General features: G+C 42.0%; 3 protein-coding genes across 4 annotated transcripts; all 3 read left to right on the top strand.

The window, feature by feature from the left end:
• The first annotated feature begins 2,604 nt into the window (after window positions 1–2,604).
• On the top strand, window positions 2,605–16,033 carry tx (taxi). Its single transcript, XM_064695416.1, has 3 exons — window positions 2,605–2,745; window positions 2,810–3,936; window positions 14,464–16,033. Exon 3 carries the CDS (start codon window positions 14,464–14,466, stop codon window positions 15,691–15,693), a length of 1,230 nt encoding a protein of 409 aa, XP_064551486.1. The 5' UTR covers window positions 2,605–2,745; window positions 2,810–3,936; the 3' UTR covers window positions 15,694–16,033.
• LOC135437472 (hexokinase type 2-like) lies at window positions 7,284–9,505 on the top strand. The gene has a single exon (XM_064695401.1). It carries the CDS (start codon window positions 7,387–7,389, stop codon window positions 8,740–8,742), a length of 1,356 nt encoding a protein of 451 aa, XP_064551471.1. The 5' UTR covers window positions 7,284–7,386; the 3' UTR covers window positions 8,743–9,505.
• Window positions 15,959–17,574, top strand: Hex-t1 (Hexokinase testis 1). 2 transcript variants are annotated; one of them, XM_064695412.1, is made up of 2 exons: window positions 15,959–16,068; window positions 16,119–17,574. In XM_064695412.1, exon 2 carries the CDS (start codon window positions 16,133–16,135, stop codon window positions 17,507–17,509), a length of 1,377 nt encoding a protein of 458 aa, XP_064551482.1. In that variant the 5' UTR covers window positions 15,959–16,068; window positions 16,119–16,132; the 3' UTR covers window positions 17,510–17,574. The 2 variants fall into 2 exon arrangements, with proteins under 2 accessions (XP_064551482.1, XP_064551483.1); XM_064695413.1 differs by having other exon boundaries at window positions 16,051–16,068; window positions 16,133–17,574.
• The last annotated feature ends 331 nt before the right edge of the window (window positions 17,575–17,905 follow it).

Genomic DNA, 17,905 nt, shown 5'->3' on the forward strand with positions numbered 1-17,905 from the left:
GAAAGCGGCAATAACAATATTTGTAATAATAAATTTACGTAAAATATAAATAAAGTCAACGTCGCGACGCCCCCGCACCAAAAACGACCCAGCGCCAACGCAAAGCGCAGTTAACAGCGACGCCAACAACTTGTCTAGAAGCTGGCCCAAAGCGATGCTCACAATTAGCCAACGCGGCTGAGTATCTAGCGGCAACTGAGTCTTGGCTTTCTCACCGCTTTCCCAAAGCAGGCCATAAAAGGCCCGCGTCGCTTCTCGTACTTCCTAAGCGGGCCTCGTACCAGTCAAGAGAGTAGTATGAATCGCCGTCGTTCAGTACCCCCAACGACTCATAGACTTGGACTCGCGTTTTGTGACCATATTGAGGCAAATGCGATTTGCAAGCTGGTAATTAAAAGCCAAAGTGAGTAGAAAATTCAAATGTGTGTATGGCCAGCCGCCTTAGAGCATTTGCATAAACAATTGGCAGCCAGGGGCGTCACTAAGAATTGGATGTTTGAGCTAAGATCTAAAATAAAAACAACTTATACTTCTAAAATTAAACTTAAAGCTTGTGAATGAACATCAATACTTCCAAAAAGTTTAGATATCCCTCAAATTTACAAAAGTTGAAATATATTTCTTAAATAAAGCAAATGTTTATCGCTAAAAACATTTTCAAAACCTAACGAAACCTGGTTAAGGACAAAGAAATATCATTAGCTATAATTATAAAATTATTAATTTTTTTTTTTATCCAAAACAATCCCCTCCACTTAAGCCTCTGACCTTCTAAGCTCTAGTATAGAACAAAAAATATAAAGCATAAAAATAATCAAAATGTGACGTTTGTTTTTTTAATTATGGCGCGTTTGGTCATGTTCCTGTCTTTGGACTTGGCTATAGATTAAGTTGTCAGCATATTATGGCCAAATGCTATTGGCCAATTTGTAGACTTATATAAGCATTTTAAGTATGTATGCTTTGTATCTTTTACGGCCCCACAGAGCAGTCACTCCCCAAAAGCGTCACGATTCGCACGCAAATCAAATTAATGCTGCATGCTTTAATTTTTCACTCGCTGACCTTGCGACATGAACAAATTTATGCAGCTTACTGTTGAACAGCTGACGGAGCTGTTGAAAAATTATAATCAAAATTAATTGTTATCATCATGATTTATTTGTTTATGTGTGTGCTACAGAACATAAAAGCCAAAGACAACAATGACGAAGTCTAGCAAATCAGCTGCTGCTGGTACTGCTGTTAGGTCGATCGGTCGATCAGTCAGTCAGTCGCGCAGTCGATCAGCCGCTCTGCCTTGTCAGCTAGCGATTTATCAGCGGGTATTCATATAGTATCTCGAATGAGTACATGAATGTCGTCATACAACTTGTTTTGCCGCAGGAGCAAATCCATTTTGCAATTACCGATTGCCTGTTGCCACTTGTAATTATAATTATTTGCTTAAATAAATGACCATAACACATTCGGTTTATAATAAGCTCAACGCCGAGCAAAGCAAATTCTATCTTAAAGGCAGCTCAACCAATCTAAATGTCAACACGATATTTCAGTAAGAAGGTAAATAGATATAACTTTGAAGTATTAAAAATAAAATTAAAAAAAAAAATAAAATAAAAAAATATATATATAAACAATCCCAATTAGTTGATATTAAAAGTAAATATTTGGTGGTAAGAATTAAATATTTTGAGTTTTTGTGTTTCAAATAATGAAAAAAACAAAACGCATAGAATAAGAGATAGATCCAAACCATATTCGAAAAAAGGCGCTCTGCCTTTGTAAAAGAACAGCAACTAGTTCTTAATGCTATAAGTGAACTTTTTCTGCCGGCAATATCAAGAACTAAGCAATGGATTTAGTTTTGATAAATCTGACAATATAACAGATTTAATTTAAAATATTGCTCAAATTAACTGTTTAAATATTTTAAAATTCAATCAGTCATTCATATTTCAAATCATTCTTTGTGTTAAATGAATGTCAGCAAAAGTTGAATTTTAAAGTTAAACACAACAAATCTGCTTTTATGCTTATTATTTAACGTAAGTGTTAACGACTGACCCATTGTGCACTCAAAATGCTTAACACAATTAAGATATTCCATTAACATGGTGTAGATGAATCTATGCGATCATCATTCTGAATAGCTTCTGGTAAGGCTTTAAAGAAATCGGCAGTGTGTAAAGTTGAAAATCTGACTGAAAAAGAGTTGAAGGTAGTCAGAAATTAGCATATGCAGTTGTATTTGTGGGCTATAACAAATGAATGTCAAGCATTTGCAGCGCAGCGACATAAATAAAAAATTAGTAATAAATTTAAATAAATAACTGCCTGGCATTATTAGATCATACCAAGAGCGCTGCCCAAACAGACAAATCTCAGAGAACACTCAAACGAAATGAACTCAACTCGAAATGAAAACGAAAATTGAACTCGAATATCAAAAGTGTAAACGAAAAAGTCACTCAAGAGCAGCAGATCCGACCGTTCCGACCGATCCGACCGGCCTGCCAACGCAGCGACACCCACACAAGCCGAGTGATTTGAGTGGGTGAGTGGGTGAGTGCGAGTGTGGAACGAGTGGAGAGTAACAAGAACTGGTTTGCTGTTGCTCAGCGGGATTGGGGCTTCAATGACGCTGTGTTGGCGTTGGCGAGCAACGATCTCGACGGTGGCAGTGGGTTTAGCGGTTTGTTGGTCGGCTGTGGAGCTGGCTCGCTTCAGCTCGTAGTCGTATCTGTAAGATACAAACGTAAAGTGCTGCTTTTTAATGCCGCATTTCATTCATTGATCGTTTCAATAGCGCGCCGCACGCTCAGCGCATCAGACAAGTGCCGGTCCCGGGTTCCCGGAGCATGTTCTGTGTGGGCATCCGTATCAGCAACAGCAACAACAACAATAAGAACAACAACTGTAGCCCGTCTCAGGCCCAGTAAGCCTACTCAAACGCCGCGTTGGCTTGGCTAACGGAGTCAGAGCCAAGTGCTGCTGCTGTCCAACAAAGACGCACACAACTGAGTGGACGACATTGACGGCTGACGACGACGACGATGACAATCGCTGCTGCTTAGTGCATAGTGAACAGGCGCAGCAAGCGGACGCAGCACGTCGAATACGGAGACGCAGACGCACCTTTCTCCAAGCAGCAGCAACGGCGGCGGGCCGTGTATTTTTGTGCGCCATCTCGGGTTATTGGATACAGATACATAGATACAGATACACAGCGGCAGCGCGCGTACTCACGGATATTTTTAGCAGCCGGCCGCACACACACACACGATCGCGCGCACACACACCCATACACAGTTGCAGGCACGCTGCTGACACACGCGGCTCGCACGTTTTGGAAAAACTGTTCTTCGAGGCTTTTCCTACATACAGTTGCAGCGCGCGTATCCAACAGATATTTTTCGAAGTCAGCGCAAACAAAAAAAAAAACTAACAACAAACTAAATATACAATTTTAAAAAAAATATAAGCAACATAAAACAAGTCTTGCTGAGCAAGTTTGAGGAAACAAAAAGAATTTATTCGGAAGAAAAAACAAAAATCAAAACAAAATTATTTTTATTGTGTTAATCTGCCAAAATGTATGTATGAGGCAAGCGTTAATTTAAAATAAAGTCACAAACAAAAAAAAAGCGACAAAAAAATGCAAAACAAAATTCTATGACTAATTAGCTGATGCTGTGGAATTTAAATTGATTCGAATTCGTTTTCGTATTCTCGCAATGTCTGCGGGTTAACTTTAATGAAGCAAGAATTCAAATAAAATAACAACTAATACCATTAAAAGTGTTAAAAAGTGTTAAAGCTTCGTCAGTTATAAACTTAAAATATATTCAAAAAACTCAAAACTACAACAAAACCAAAAGCTAACAGCGGCAGGCGAGCAGCTCACACAATTTTTGGATTTATGAAATCAAAAAGGTAAATAAATATGTACATATCTCATATGTTGTTAGTGTTGTTGTCGTTGTTGTATCAATAAAAATAGACAAGACAAGAAATAAGAAGCAGGCAGCAACTGGGGGGAGCTGCCCGGAGAGGCGACCCCGGCGCTTGCCTCAGCGGCAAGCGACGCATTTATTTGCCCAAGGTGTTGAAAAGTTTTGGTCCGTTGAGGCTGGGCTGGGGCCAGGCAACTTGTCAACAGTTTTAAATGTACCACCCCCTCCTCTGGGCCTGTGCCCAGGCAGACCTCTTGTCTTGCGTGCCCTTCATGAACTTTATTGGGTTAACATGGCGCAAGGCGAAAACTTCCACTCAATTGAATACAATTTTGGCAAAGAATTGCCCAAAGACAATAAATTTCAATTAATGCATCAGCAGCTGTGACTCAAGGCATATCGATTATTGTTGTACTATTTTAAGCATTATTTACTGCACATCACCTCTGCCAATTGGTCTGATCAATCATTATTTGTAAATAGAAATTTATTCGATTTGCCGCTGCTCTTATTCATTTTCTCGTGATTTAGTGATGACTTTTATTCAATTTTCTTCGGTTTGTAAACAAACATTTAGTCATTTTTATGAAGACATATTTTATAAAGATAAACAGATAACAGGTAAAGTTTTCCCTGAAAAGAAAATGCATATATGGTAAATACCTTAAGTTATTTATATTAAACGATTTATTGATGAACATTTCATTTATCACAAGGCAAATCTCTATATATAAAACTGTTTGTCCTGACTAACTGACTGACTGACTGACTGAGTGGTGATCAACGCACATCCCTAACCGTAAGAGCGAGGAAGCTGAAATTTTCACTGTAGCTACCTTATGTGATGTAGGTGCACGTTAAGACGGGGTTTCGAGAAATTCCACCCGCAAGTGCGGAAAAACCGCGAAAAACGTTTGAATGTAACTTTTTTGTTTACCATCCGATCGGGGTGTTTCACACTTTTAGGAAAATCCATTCCTCCTTGGTGGAAATGGAGGTCAAAGATTTGGTGAGAGATCTATAAGAAAAATCATTTGATACGTGTTTCACACTTTTCGCAGAATTCAAAAATCTTCGGGAGGAATGCGATTTAAAGATTTTTTGGGCGAAGTTTTAAGTTGTGTCCGATTTGCTTTAAACTTATTTTCAAAGGTCTACATGAGAATGTAATGAATACGTGTTTCAGCGATTTGGGAAATTCCACCCGCAACAGTGTTAAATTAGCGGAAAACGTTTGTATGAAAGTTATGTGTTTACCGTCCGATCAGTTTCAAAATCATTTCAAATTTGTTTGAGAACATTGATTTTATAACATACGTACCACGGGCAAGGCCGGGTTATACCCTCTAGTATTTTATATATTTTTAAAATGTATATAAAACTGTTATACATTAATTTTTAAATCCAAACCCCTTTTATCACATTAGCTTAATGTTGGCAAAAATTTAATTAGGCACATAATTAAACTAATTAATGCTTATATTTAAAAATCATAAGTATTGTTTCAATTGTTATAAGTATGCTGGTAAGGAATTAAAAAAAAAAATTTAAATACTTAAATAAAAAAGACCCTGGCACCATGACCCAAATATGTGTACGACGTGAAAACAGCTGTGGTTATCTTCCCCCCGATGGAAAAACAAAAGGAAATTGGTCAAAGCAAATGCCACTAAATCTGTCAAAAATCATTCAAATAAAAAAAAATTAATTGGTAATACAAAACCACACAGTGCTACCGAAATATCTACATACACAGGCAGTTAGAGAGAGAGAGGCAAAGAGGCAGATAGACATTGTCATTTCGTAGATAAACACAAGCATATCACACATACGCAACGTGTGCCAATTTTAATAAACAAACTCAACTTAAATGGAAAATCAAACAAATTCAAGCGAAGCGTGCCAACAAAAAAAAACAACATAGAAATGGCTACAAGCCACACAGCCCAATAACAACAAGAGCCATAAAACAAAAATCGAAAGATGCGAAAAACAGCAAAGAAAACAAAGATTTAAAATCAGAAGCCCGCCGCAAGCAGACTAAAAATAAAATCAGCCCAACGGCAACACACACGAGGTGCAAATGGACGCAGAGATGCAGGCAGAGTGCTGAAGGAAACAATAAAAGCGGCCACATGCAACTGGCAACAGCACGAGACAGCAACAACAACAACAACAACAACAACAAAAACTACAGTCGCACTAAGTACAAGAAGAAGCAGCAGATTTCTGATGCTTTCCACAAAAAGCAAATAAGGAATCACAAATCGAAAAAAAAGAAAAGAGAAAAAACTTGCATACAATAAAAACTAATTTTAGAGCTGGGGCAAAAAGACAAAAAAATCGGACTCAGTCAGACTTTATACAGACTTGCACAATGCGAGGGTTGTTACCAACATAAGGATAAATATAAAATCAGAATACGTTTCACTTATATTAATTTGCTTACTTAACAAAAGCCCAAAGATAAATTATAACCTTTTATAAAAAATGAAAACTATAAAATAATCGGTTTATATAAAGCTTGTTTCTGGAAAGAAACCTAATGTCGAGTTAATTTACCATTATTATTTTGGTTTTATATCTTTACTTCAAAATTATAAATTATTCAATATATTTTTGCATGGAAACGTGTAACAACAAGATATCGCAGAGTTCTTACTTTCTATTTAATGTATTTAACTTTAAGAAAAAAAAAATTTTTCTAAGCACAAAGATCCAACAAACTCTCTTCCTCATCTCATTGCTCTTTGCTTGTGCAGCTTAGTAACAATTACAGTTTTTCTCGCATATTTGCTGCATTTTTTTCCAGCAGACGCTTCATTTTCCATCCAACCACTACCGACTGCCCTCTTTCTCACAGCTCCGCTCCCACATACCCCCCATCCAACCTTTTGTGGCGTGCAGACAAGCGTGCAGAAAAAAAGTTCTAAATTTAATGGCTACACCTAAAAATGCAGCGACTGCAACCGGGACTCACGGGTGCTCGCCAGCAGTTTCAAGTGCACTTTGGATAGACAGTTACTCCCTGAAACGCCGAAAAAAAAACTCGAATTGTTACTCGCCTGTGCCCCCGTTTCCCCTTCACGACTGAGCGCACGCACAGGGCACCTTTTGTTTACCTTGTTGTTGTTGCACGGGAATGTTAGGCCTTGTAAGCCGGGCAAAAAAAGAATTTAATTTGAAAAAGGTATTTGAAGGTATTTGTGGAATGTAGGTAATTTGTGCACATACATACGGGGGTAACTGTGCCATGGCAGGCGCGCAGGCGCAGCAAGCGAAAGCCCCAAGGGATCTGGGCTTCTGTTGTGCCAATTTGAAAACTTGAATTTTAATTCAGTTTTCGAAACAACTCGAAACTCGACTCAACGACAAATTCTAAATTTTTGTTTGCCAGCTGTGCGCCCCGCTCCTTGGCAGATTTTTAAGAATGGCTTCGCCACAGCAAGAATTTCCGGAAGCCTATGAGATCTGCAAGCAGTTCACGCTAACCGAAGAGCAAATGTTCGAGGTTGTTGAGCGGCTGAGCAAAGAAATCGAAATGGGCCTACGGAAGGAAACGAATTCGCGTGCCACGGTGAAATGCTATGTTACGTACGTACAGGAGATACCCACAGGCGAGGAGCGGGGCAAGTATCTGGCCCTGGATCTGGGCGGTTCGAATTTTCGTGTTTTATTGGTTGATCTTAAAAGCGAAACAGATGTTGATATTCAGTCTAAGAGCTTTCTCCTGGGTAAGAATCTGCTGATTGGCTCGGGCAAAAGACTTTTTGATTATATTGCCGAGTGCCTGGCCGAATTTTGCATAGAGCAAAGAATTGCATGGGATAACCTGCCACTGGGCTTCACCTTTTCGTTTCCATGCAAACAGACGGCCATTAACAAGGGCGTCTTGGTCAACTGGACAAAGGGCTTCAACTGCCCAGACGTTGTTGGCCATAATGTTGTCCAAATGCTGCAAAAGGCGATCGACAGCCGTCTCGATCTCAGAGTCAGGGTTGTCGCCATACTAAGCGATACGACGGGAACCCTGATGGCCTGCGCCCACAGGAAACCCAACTGCCGCATTGGCCTGATTTTGGGCAATGTATGCAATGCTTGCTATATAGAGAAAACAAAGAATACCGAAATGTTTCAGAGGTATGAGACTAGCCGCAAGGCGAACATGATCGTCAACTGTGAGTGGGGATCCTTTGGCGACAATGGCGTATTGGACTTCATACGCACATCCTACGATAAGGCCATGGACCAGCTGACGCCCGATCCGATGACGCAAACCTTTGACAAGTGCATCTCTGGCGTGTATCTAGGCGAAATAGTGCGTCAAATCGTACTGGATCTGATGAGAAAAGATGTCATTTTCAAGGGTCTCATGTCGCAGGCAATTCAGACGGAATGGAAGTTCGAGTCTCGCTTTATAACTGAGATTGAGTCAGAGGCAGCTGGTCAGTACCGCAGTACCGCCATGGTCCTGAATAGCCTGGGCATCAGAACTTGCAACGAGAAGGATCTCGCCTGTCTGCGGTATATCTGCGAGACAGTAACAACGCGTTCCGCTCAGCTCGTGGCCTGCGGAATCGTCTGTCTGATTAGAAAGATGAATGTCTGCAAGTCGTCAGTGGGTATTGATGGTGGAATGTATCGTTATCATCCGAATTACCATAAGCTGCTAGTTAAGAATATGAATATGTTGCTGAAGTGCTCAGCCGAATTTGAGCTAGTTCTATCCGAAGATGGCTCGGGGCGCGGTGCGGCTCTAATAGCTGCCATATGCTCATGTAAATGAATTGCAATTTTCGGCAACAATTTCGTTAAGGATCCTTACAGCGACTGAAGATCGAAAAAATGGGCCAATCAATTTCATATATATCTATATAACTCTGATAGCCTCCGCCCACAGGCAACCCAACTGCCGCATTGGCCTGATTGTGGGCAATGCCTGCTATGTGAAGAAAACAGAGAATACCGAAATGTTTCAGAGGTATCCTGTCGTAGACCATACAGACCGAATTGAAGTTCGAGTCTCGCTTAGATTAAGTCAGAGTCGCTTGGTTAGTACAGCAATAACGCCATGGTCCTAAATAACCTTCGGTATATGTGCGGAACGGTCGCAACGCGTTCCGCTCAGCTCATGGCCTGCGAGATCGTCTGGCTGATCAGAAAGATGAGTGTCTGCAACTCATCAGTGGATATTAATGGTGGAATGTATGTACGCTATCATCCGAATTACCATAAGCTGCTAATTGAGAATATGGAAATGTTGAAGTGATGATGAAGTGCTCAGCCGAATTCGAGCTAGTTCTATCCTAACACGGCTCGGTAATGTAAATAAGATAGAGAATTTCAAAAACAAATTGGTTAAGGATGCTTACAGCGACTAAGGATCGTACAAATAAGCCAATCAATTTCAGATATTTGGTATGACTTTATTTGAAAAACGTTCAAGTATTTTCAATATGATGCATTCCACTTGATTTTCTGAAACAGCCAATTAAGTTAAATTTTTTTTTTTTTGAAAAAATATAAAAAATAAATTACCATAAAAATAATCATACTGTTTTTGACACTGATTCTAGAATTTAGCAGGGGAGTTCATGGTAACCGCTTAGGATTTGCAACTTAACTTAAGTTAAATTATATTATTGAGAACTAGTTAAGTAACTTAACTAATTACAATTTCTTGATTAATCTTTTAAAGATTAAAGTAATATTCATTTTATGTTAGTCAATTAGCCAGTCGATATTAAATGTGCTCCATTTTTAATTTCCAATTTCTTTGAAGCGAACGCTTCATTTTAATTTCGTGCCAACCCCCAGGCCCCAGCCCCCATTTGTGGCATGCAGACAGGCGTGCAAGAAACAGTTCCGAATGCATTCGATACCCTCTGAAAATGCAGCGATTACAAGTGAGGGGCAGGCAGAAGTCCGCTGGGCGGCAGTTTCAAGTGCACAGACAACTGCTCCCTGCAGCGCCCAAAAACAAAATCAAAAAAAAACAGCCGAACGTAGAACAATTTTATAACGAGCCCCGCCCTGCCCATTCATGGCTGGGCGCACGCACGGCGCGCCTTTTGTCTAGTTGGCTGTTGTTGCATGGGAAATTTAGGCTGGGTGAGCGGGTAAAGAGGGAAATGTAAGCCGTGTATGTTTGTTGTCTGCGCATTTCAATTGGTTTCGCATTGTGCTAGCGCGTAATTGAAAACTTAAGCAGCAACCGTAAAGCGACGCGCGCTTCCAATTTGGCAATCAACAAGCGAGAAAGTACAAAAGCCAGCGCCGCATCCTGTGGCGCTTCCTACACATCCTGTGACCGGCCACGCCCGCGCAGGCCACATTTCGCAGTGTGTTGAAGAACATTCATTATCCGCGAGTATCTTTAATCGCATGCAATTTGTACAGCCAACACACGGAACTTGCTAATTTTCACGTCGTTTTGGCGCCAAAAGCAACCACATGAAACGGCCGAGCAAACGATTCGCGGCAGAAGGTTGTCAGGCTCTCAGGAGAGGTTTGAGGGGGGTCAGCCGCGAAGGTGCAGCGCTCTTAATTGCAGCTTGTTTCTTGCATGTCGCATAAACTTTTTGTGCACCTACTTACAATTACGCGCCCCTCATGTCCTATAGTTGGAGGGTATATTAACTTTGAAAACTCGCAAATGCATTTTACCATATAGACCATAGATATATATGTTTCCATCTCTCATACTGGTTTTCATCACATCCATCTTCCCACCTGAGATTCCAGCCTGTATTCGTACTTTTGTATATTTTGTTCATGTTTATAACTTAATGAGTAATAACTATCAATACTACTTTTCAGTGCTTAACGAAAACTCGTCAATAATTACTTTATAATTGATTAACTATAATTACAACTCATTCTTTGTCCGCACCTCAGCGAATCCCCAATAATTGAGCAGATTTTATTTTAGATAGAATACCTATAAATTAATCTTTTGATTAAATAGTTGGTTAAATAGTCAATAACCAGTTTGAGCAATTTTTCTTAAGATCATTCAGCAGTCGTTGGCTTTTCTTTCTTGAGCTTTCGTGTTTCCATGCAACGAACGTCGCGTGGCAAAAATTAATTGCCATGTAAATCGCGAGGGCAACAAACAGAAATCAAAGCGGACACGAACAGAGCAAAGTGAATTCCTTTGAGAACGTGCTGAAAGTGGCGGACTTTGAGGTAATGTTGCAACTCAAACACGAAGATTACATAGGAAGCGAGTAGTTTAGTCATTGGCATTAGCATTAGCATTAGTTAGTTGCCAATTCGTCTGATATATTAACTTAGTATCACATCTCTCACACAGCCTAGTCTGGGTGTTATAGCGCGATTAACGGTAAATGATGAAAAGTACCTGGCTGCGCGACAGACAACAATCAATAAGCAACAACAACCTTGTTTTAAGCCACGAATCACTTGGAATGGTCAAAGCTATGCAACAAGTGCCAGCAACTAACCAAGTCGAGTCCAACTGAGACTGGGCCGTGCCGGGCAAGACTCAGTACAAGAATCTGTTGCCAATTTTGGCAATCTGCACTAAATTGTCCATTTATGTGAACCTGACATGGCCACAAGATCTCTCTCTCTCTCTCTCTCTCTCTCTCTCGCTCCCTCTTTCCGATGAGACGTTGTATGCAATCAATCTCCGCAGATTTACACCTCTGCACAGCCTCAGAGCTGGCTATTTATGAGGCCAAGGCGCAATCCAAGCAGCAGGCAAGGGCGTTAGCATTCGACATTTTGTTTAGGCGGTGGCAACTTGTTGTTGCTGTTTTTGTTGATGACGCCGTGACGGGCTTCAGGTTACATTTGATGTAACTTAATTCTTGCATTAAAATGTATTCATTAAGAGCTGCCATTTGCCTGCCGTTACTCACGTCTCTTGTTGCTGTTGTTGTTGTTGTTGTTTCGGCCGCAACCGCAGGAAAAACAAAATAAATAAATAAATAGAGAATAAAAACCATGTGGAAAAAGTCAAGCAAAATATTTAGTACAGTTAACCTACCGCAAAAATTCAAACCAGAAAAAAAGCAACAAACTTTCTCAACAACATTGTTGCTAGAGTTGATTGTTGGGCAAACATTTAAAGACAACTTTTCAATGTTCATTTCAGCCAACAAATACACACAACATGTGAGTGTCTCGTGGAAAGATTTTAATTTGGTAATTCAAGCGTGGAAAGTGATTGCTAGACTCTAAAAAAAATTAAGGAAATTTATCTTTTGATTTGTTTTTAAATTGTAGACAGAAAATATGTTTGAAAATAATAATTTTAAATTGTTATGTTTATGTCAAAGTTATGTTTCCATTCTTCTTACCACAGTTATCCAAAAGGTATCCATTTAAAATGTATTATATTAAAGGGTGTATTGGTTTTGCCCAACTGTATGCAACAGTTAAAAAACGTGCAAGTACATATATGTATGTGCTTAATCTGGAAGACGAGATAGGTCGATTTACCTTCTGTGTGAAAGCGTCGATGTCGGTAACTACAAGGACTCGAGACTACAAAAGTGAAAAGTATATGCTTTTATACCATACGCAGAACGAGTTTATCATCTCTATATATAAAACTGTTTGTCCTGATTGACTGACTGACCTACTGATTGGTGATCGTAACTTTTTTGTTTACCATCCGATCGGCCTCAAACTTATTTTCAAAGATCTTTGTTCAAATTAATTTGAGGGGTGTTTCACACTTTTAGGAAAATCCACTCCTCCTTGGTGGAAATGGAGATCAAAGATTTGGTGGGTGACGTTTCGCGCTCAAATTCATTTCCAGAGATCTATCATTTGATACGTGTTTCACACTTTTCGCAGAATTCAAACTTCTTCGGGGGGAATGCGACTTAAAGATTTTTTGGGTCTAGTTTTAAGTTGTGTCTGATTTACTTCAAACCTATTTTCAAAGCTCTACATAAGAACTTAATGAATACGTATTTCAGCGATTTGGGAAATTCCACCCGCAACAGTGGTAAATTGGCGGAAAACGGTTGAATGAAAGTTTTTTGTTTACGATCCGATCGGCCCCAAACTTATTTTCAAAGATCTTTGTTCAAATTCATTTGAGGGGTGTTTGACACTTTTCGAAAAATCCATTCCTCCTTGGTGGAAATGGAGGTCAAAGATTTGGTGGGTGACGTTTCGCGCTCAAATTTATTTCCAAAGATCTATAAGAAAAATCATTTGAGACACACTTTTCGCAGAATTCAAACATCTTCGGTAGAAATGCGATTAATAAATTTTTTGGGTGAAGTTTTATTTTTTCCCGATTTGCTTAAAACTTATTTATATAAGTCACCTATAAGTCAAACTCTTTCATAGCTTAATACACCTTTATGGATACCGTCTCTCGCCCCCCTCCCTCAATTAAAGAAAAAACAACTAATAATAAGCTTAAGAGCCTTGCATTTGGTTGTCACATTTATGGCCTGCAATTTGTATCTAGATCGGGCTTTAAGCACCGATGCTATTCAAGAATACAAATCCCATAATGTGTGGAGCAAGTGAAGAAGCACAGCAGCGGCTGCTTTTAATGTAATAGTATTTATGTATGTAGAACGCTTGTGGATAGCTCGGCGAGCCACTCGAGACTAGAGAACTCCTGATTGTTCTGAAATTTAATTGAATATGAATATGAAAATGTGTTTCTTTGCCAATTATTTTGGTAGCCATGGTATTATTTCATTAGCCTTAACTAATCCAATGGTTTGTTGGACGCGCCTCTTCCTATAGATTGATTGTTTCTAATTTGATAGACATTCGCCAATTGCGCAACGATTAAGATTAAGATCGTGTGTCTGGTTTTGTGAGATATTTGCAATGAGCTGCAGCCGCGTTGCAAGTGCCACAGCTGGCGCCTTGAGGCAACCTTATTAGGATTAACAACGCCAACCACTGACGAATCATTTTCGCTTTGTCCGTTTCTGGGAACCGCGCATGAGTCAGGCTCGAGAATGAATATTTAAGCCACTCACCAGATATACTCATGGGTAGTGTTTATTTGATGCGTGGCATTTGCGATTGCGCAATGCAGCGAATAATTGTAGAATTGGAAAATAGTTGGTTTTGATGAAGTCCAAATTGGAAAAGCTGAACCCTGCCTAAGAATAAATTTGTTTATGACTTTTTGGTTGATGCGTTTTTCGGCTTCAGTGGGTTTTACGACGGCGACATGAAGGAAGCGCCCACACCACACCACACCACACCACCACACGGCACCACCACTGCGACTTCAATGCGCAGCAATTTGAACCGTTTACGGAAGTTAGCGGGTGGGTTAGAAAAGTTACGCTCCATTGGTTTGGCCCGTTCCGAAGTGGATTTTGATGGAGCAGCATTTTTGGGCGATTCAAACAAATTGTTAATTGCTTTTGATTGCTGGTGCGGCACAGCCCACGCCTGCTTCCAAGCAGGCAGGCAGGCAGCCGCCCAAAACATAACGAATCAATTGAAATCCATGACTGACTCGAACTTTCACTCTTAAACGTCTTTGCAGATGAAATCCAGCACATGCGAGCTGCACAACTACGCTGACTTGGATATGGAGCCAGACAGCGTTCAGCCTAAAGCGGATTCGCGCAAGCGCAAGGCCAGCACAGCGGCGGGCAGTCGACGCGGCGAGAAGTATTCGCTGCGCCAGAAGCGACAGAAGCGCCTGCCCGGCGACCTTCCGGAGACGACGCCCGCGCCTGTCGCAGAGCTGCAGCCGACGGCGACACCCGCTGCCAAGGCCAAGGCGAAGAGCTCGGCCAAGACGAAAGCGCCGCCGCTGAGCAAGTATCGCCGCAAGACGGCCAACGCCAGGGAGCGCACACGCATGCGCGAGATCAACACGGCCTTCGAGCAGCTGCGTCACTGTGTGCCGCAGTCTATTACGGGTGAGGATGCGGCCAATACCAACGAGAAGCTAACCAAGATAACGACGCTGCGTCTGGCCATGAAGTACATTGGCATGCTGAGTGAATCGCTGCAAGATCCCAGCTACGAGAGTGAATTTTTGGTCGAGTGTCTGCGCGAGAGCGCTAACCGAGAGGCGCATGTTAGCCTGGATACCGAGCCGGAGCTGGATTTGGAACTAGAGCTGGAACCTACGCCACCTGTCAAGTCCAAGAAGCCAGCCAAGACCAGCAAAAAGACGCCCGCCAGGCGACAGAGCAAACAGTCGAAGGCAGCTACAGCAGCAGCCACGCCCACAATGGCAACTACTACAAGCGCGCCCAGCAGCTCGCCGGAATCGTGTTATGCCTCCTCCTCCGTGGGCTCGCCCGCCTTTTGTGTGGCCGCCTGTTCGCCCAGCTCGGCATATGCGTCGCTGTCCTCAGCCGCCTCTAGTAGCTGCAGCAGCAGCGGCAGCGTCCATGGTAGCGCTACGCTGGACGCAGACAGCCTGCTCGGCATGCAGGCGCTGAGCGAGCTAAACACATTGCTGCTGGAGTCGGATAGTGATTCGCTGCACTGCCTCAACAGTAGCTACCATCCTGATCTGTTGACGTCTGCAGGCTCTGTGCTGCCTTCACGTGGGGATTTGCCTATATCGATGAACTTGCCACTGGACAAGCCAGATGTGGAGCTAAGCTTGCGACTGCTGGACCACTCGACGGACTCCTTTGATTTTGCCAGCGATCAGCAGCCCTCGGCGTGCATCAGCCCTCTGGCCACACTGGACAGCTTTCATCCATTCGCGGATCTGCTGCATGGCGAGTTTCCGGATATATTTCTCACGTGACCAGCAAACCAGGCAGCTTGTTAGTTTATTAAATAATTAATAATTATTAATAATTGTAGTTTGTTACTTGCTGCGTTTAAGTTTAACCTAGTTTTATAGTTGCGCGATCACCTAACCTCACTTAAGCAATAGCCGCGGAATTCATCGTGTCATAGCAGGCAGGCAGCAGGCAGGCAGGCAACTGCATATTCATGCGCATAGCAAACAGCCCATGTCCATATGTTTCTCTGGATAACCAAATTAGTCAACTAAGCATTTCTCTAAAGCATTTTCTTCACACTCTACACTTAAATACAATTTTCGAACTGTAAATAAATCACAAATGTTGTTCAATCAAAAATATTGTACACCCCTGGAAAGTGTGGCGCGGAGCCCGTAAATATTATTTAAATTTTCAACGACAGTAAGTTAAAATTAAAAGTTAGTATTTTTTTCCAAGATGCCATACGATCCCGAGACAGACTTCCCCGAGGCGTGGAAGCTATGCAAACCCTTCATGCTCAACGAAGACCATCTGCTTAGCATCCGTGATTCGATGAGCCGCGAGTTACTCAACGGTCTGGGCAGGGACACGCACGACCGCTCGTCGATACCATGTTATCTCAGCTATGTGCAGCAGTTGCCGACGGGGCGCGAGCGTGGTCGATACCTAGCGCTAGAGATGTGGCCCACCAATTGCCGCATTATGCTGGTTAGGTTCGGCAGCGAGAAGGACATCTACATGAGCTCAAAGTGCGTCATTGTGCCACATACGATCGCCGCGTCGCGTGGCACAGCGCTATTCAACTTTCTAGCCTATAACATTGCGGTCTTTGTCAGAGAGAAAAAGGTTGAGAAGGACAACCTGCCTATGGGCATTGCCTTTGCCTTTGCGTTGAACAAGCTGTCCCTGGACGTGGGCATTCTGGTTAACTGGACTAAGGGATATGGCGCCCAGGGAGCGGTGGGCAAGAATATAGTGCAGTTGCTGCGCACTGCACTAGACGAGTACAAGGATATTTCTATAAATCTGAACTCCATTATTAACATCTCTGCCGGCTCGCTGATGGCACTCTCCTGGTCGCAGATCAACTGTAAGATGGGCCTCATCATAGGCACCGGCACAAATGCCGCCTATGTGGAGCAGAGTGTGGAGTGCGAATTGTATGAAGGCGATGCAACCGCCCCGCTAATGATCATCAACACCGAATGGAGCAACTTTGGTACTAATGGCCACTTGGATTTTATACGCACCGAGTTCGACAAGATTGCCGATGCAGAGTCCAGTAATCCGGGCCGCAATTATTATGAGAAGTGCATCAGCACCCTCTACCTAGGTGAGCTAGTGCGCCTCATTGTAGTGCGCCTCATGAAGATGGGCGTCATTTTTCGGGAGCACAATTTGGAGTATATGGGCATACAGTGGAAAATGGAAATGAAATCGATAATGGCCATCGATTCGGATCCGCCTGACGTTTATGTTAAGGCCCAGGAAGTCATGGATAAGTTCCGCATGCGCCACTGCCAGGAACGCGATTTGGCCACGCTCCGCTTCATCTGCCATACAGTGAGCACCCGCTCCGCCAAGCTGATAGGTGCCGGAGTCGCCTGCCTGATCAATCGCATGAACTATGCAAATATTTCGATTGCTGTCGATGGCGGCATTTACCGCCTGTATCCCAGATACCAGGAGGTCGTCAATACGCAAGTCACAGAGTTAATCAATCCCGACTTAAAGTTTGAAATCACTATTGCGCAGGATAGTCCTGGCGTGGGTGCTGCTATCGTAGCTGGTCTGGCATCTTCCGTTATTATGAAAAATATGTCTAGACTATAGCTTTCAAACCTATTTATGATATTGATTATCTTCTTATATGTATATTAATAGATTGTTTTTACATATTCCACATTCTTTTTTGATTAATGTGGCGCGGGGAGTATCGATTTTTGAGCAAACTTCACGTGCAGCCCTCGGGTCAGACTATACGTGTTTCGAAACTTAAGCTCTGTTTAATCCCGAATATCTTAAGGTTACTTAACGCGTAAAGTCCCTGTGCATGAAAGTAGGACTACATAAACTATGTAATCTGTGGATAATCCAAGGCCCATTGGGCAACTTTTGAAACGAAAAACGCTGCAAAAGGGTTTTTTTTTAAAAGATTTCGTTTTAAATCAAGTTACTTCCGCATTAGTTGCTCGAAAATGCTCAGTGCTCGAAAATGGAAAAAATCTG

Source organism: Drosophila montana, unplaced genomic scaffold (genome assembly GCF_035044405.1).
Source record: "Drosophila montana isolate Dmon_TW-CO22-7 unplaced genomic scaffold, ASM3504440v1 contig_3817_1, whole genome shotgun sequence".
Classification (NCBI taxonomy): domain Eukaryota; kingdom Metazoa; phylum Arthropoda; class Insecta; order Diptera; family Drosophilidae; genus Drosophila; species Drosophila montana.

Coding starts and splice junctions, on each gene's coding strand:
- LOC135437472 (XM_064695401.1), top strand. CDS start 7,387: ATGGCTTCGCCACAGCAAGAATTTCCGGAAGCCTATGAGATCTGCAAG.
- tx (XM_064695416.1), top strand. CDS start 14,464: ATGAAATCCAGCACATGCGAGCTGCACAACTACGCTGACTTGGATATG.
- Hex-t1 (XM_064695412.1), top strand. CDS start 16,133: ATGCCATACGATCCCGAGACAGACTTCCCCGAGGCGTGGAAGCTATGC.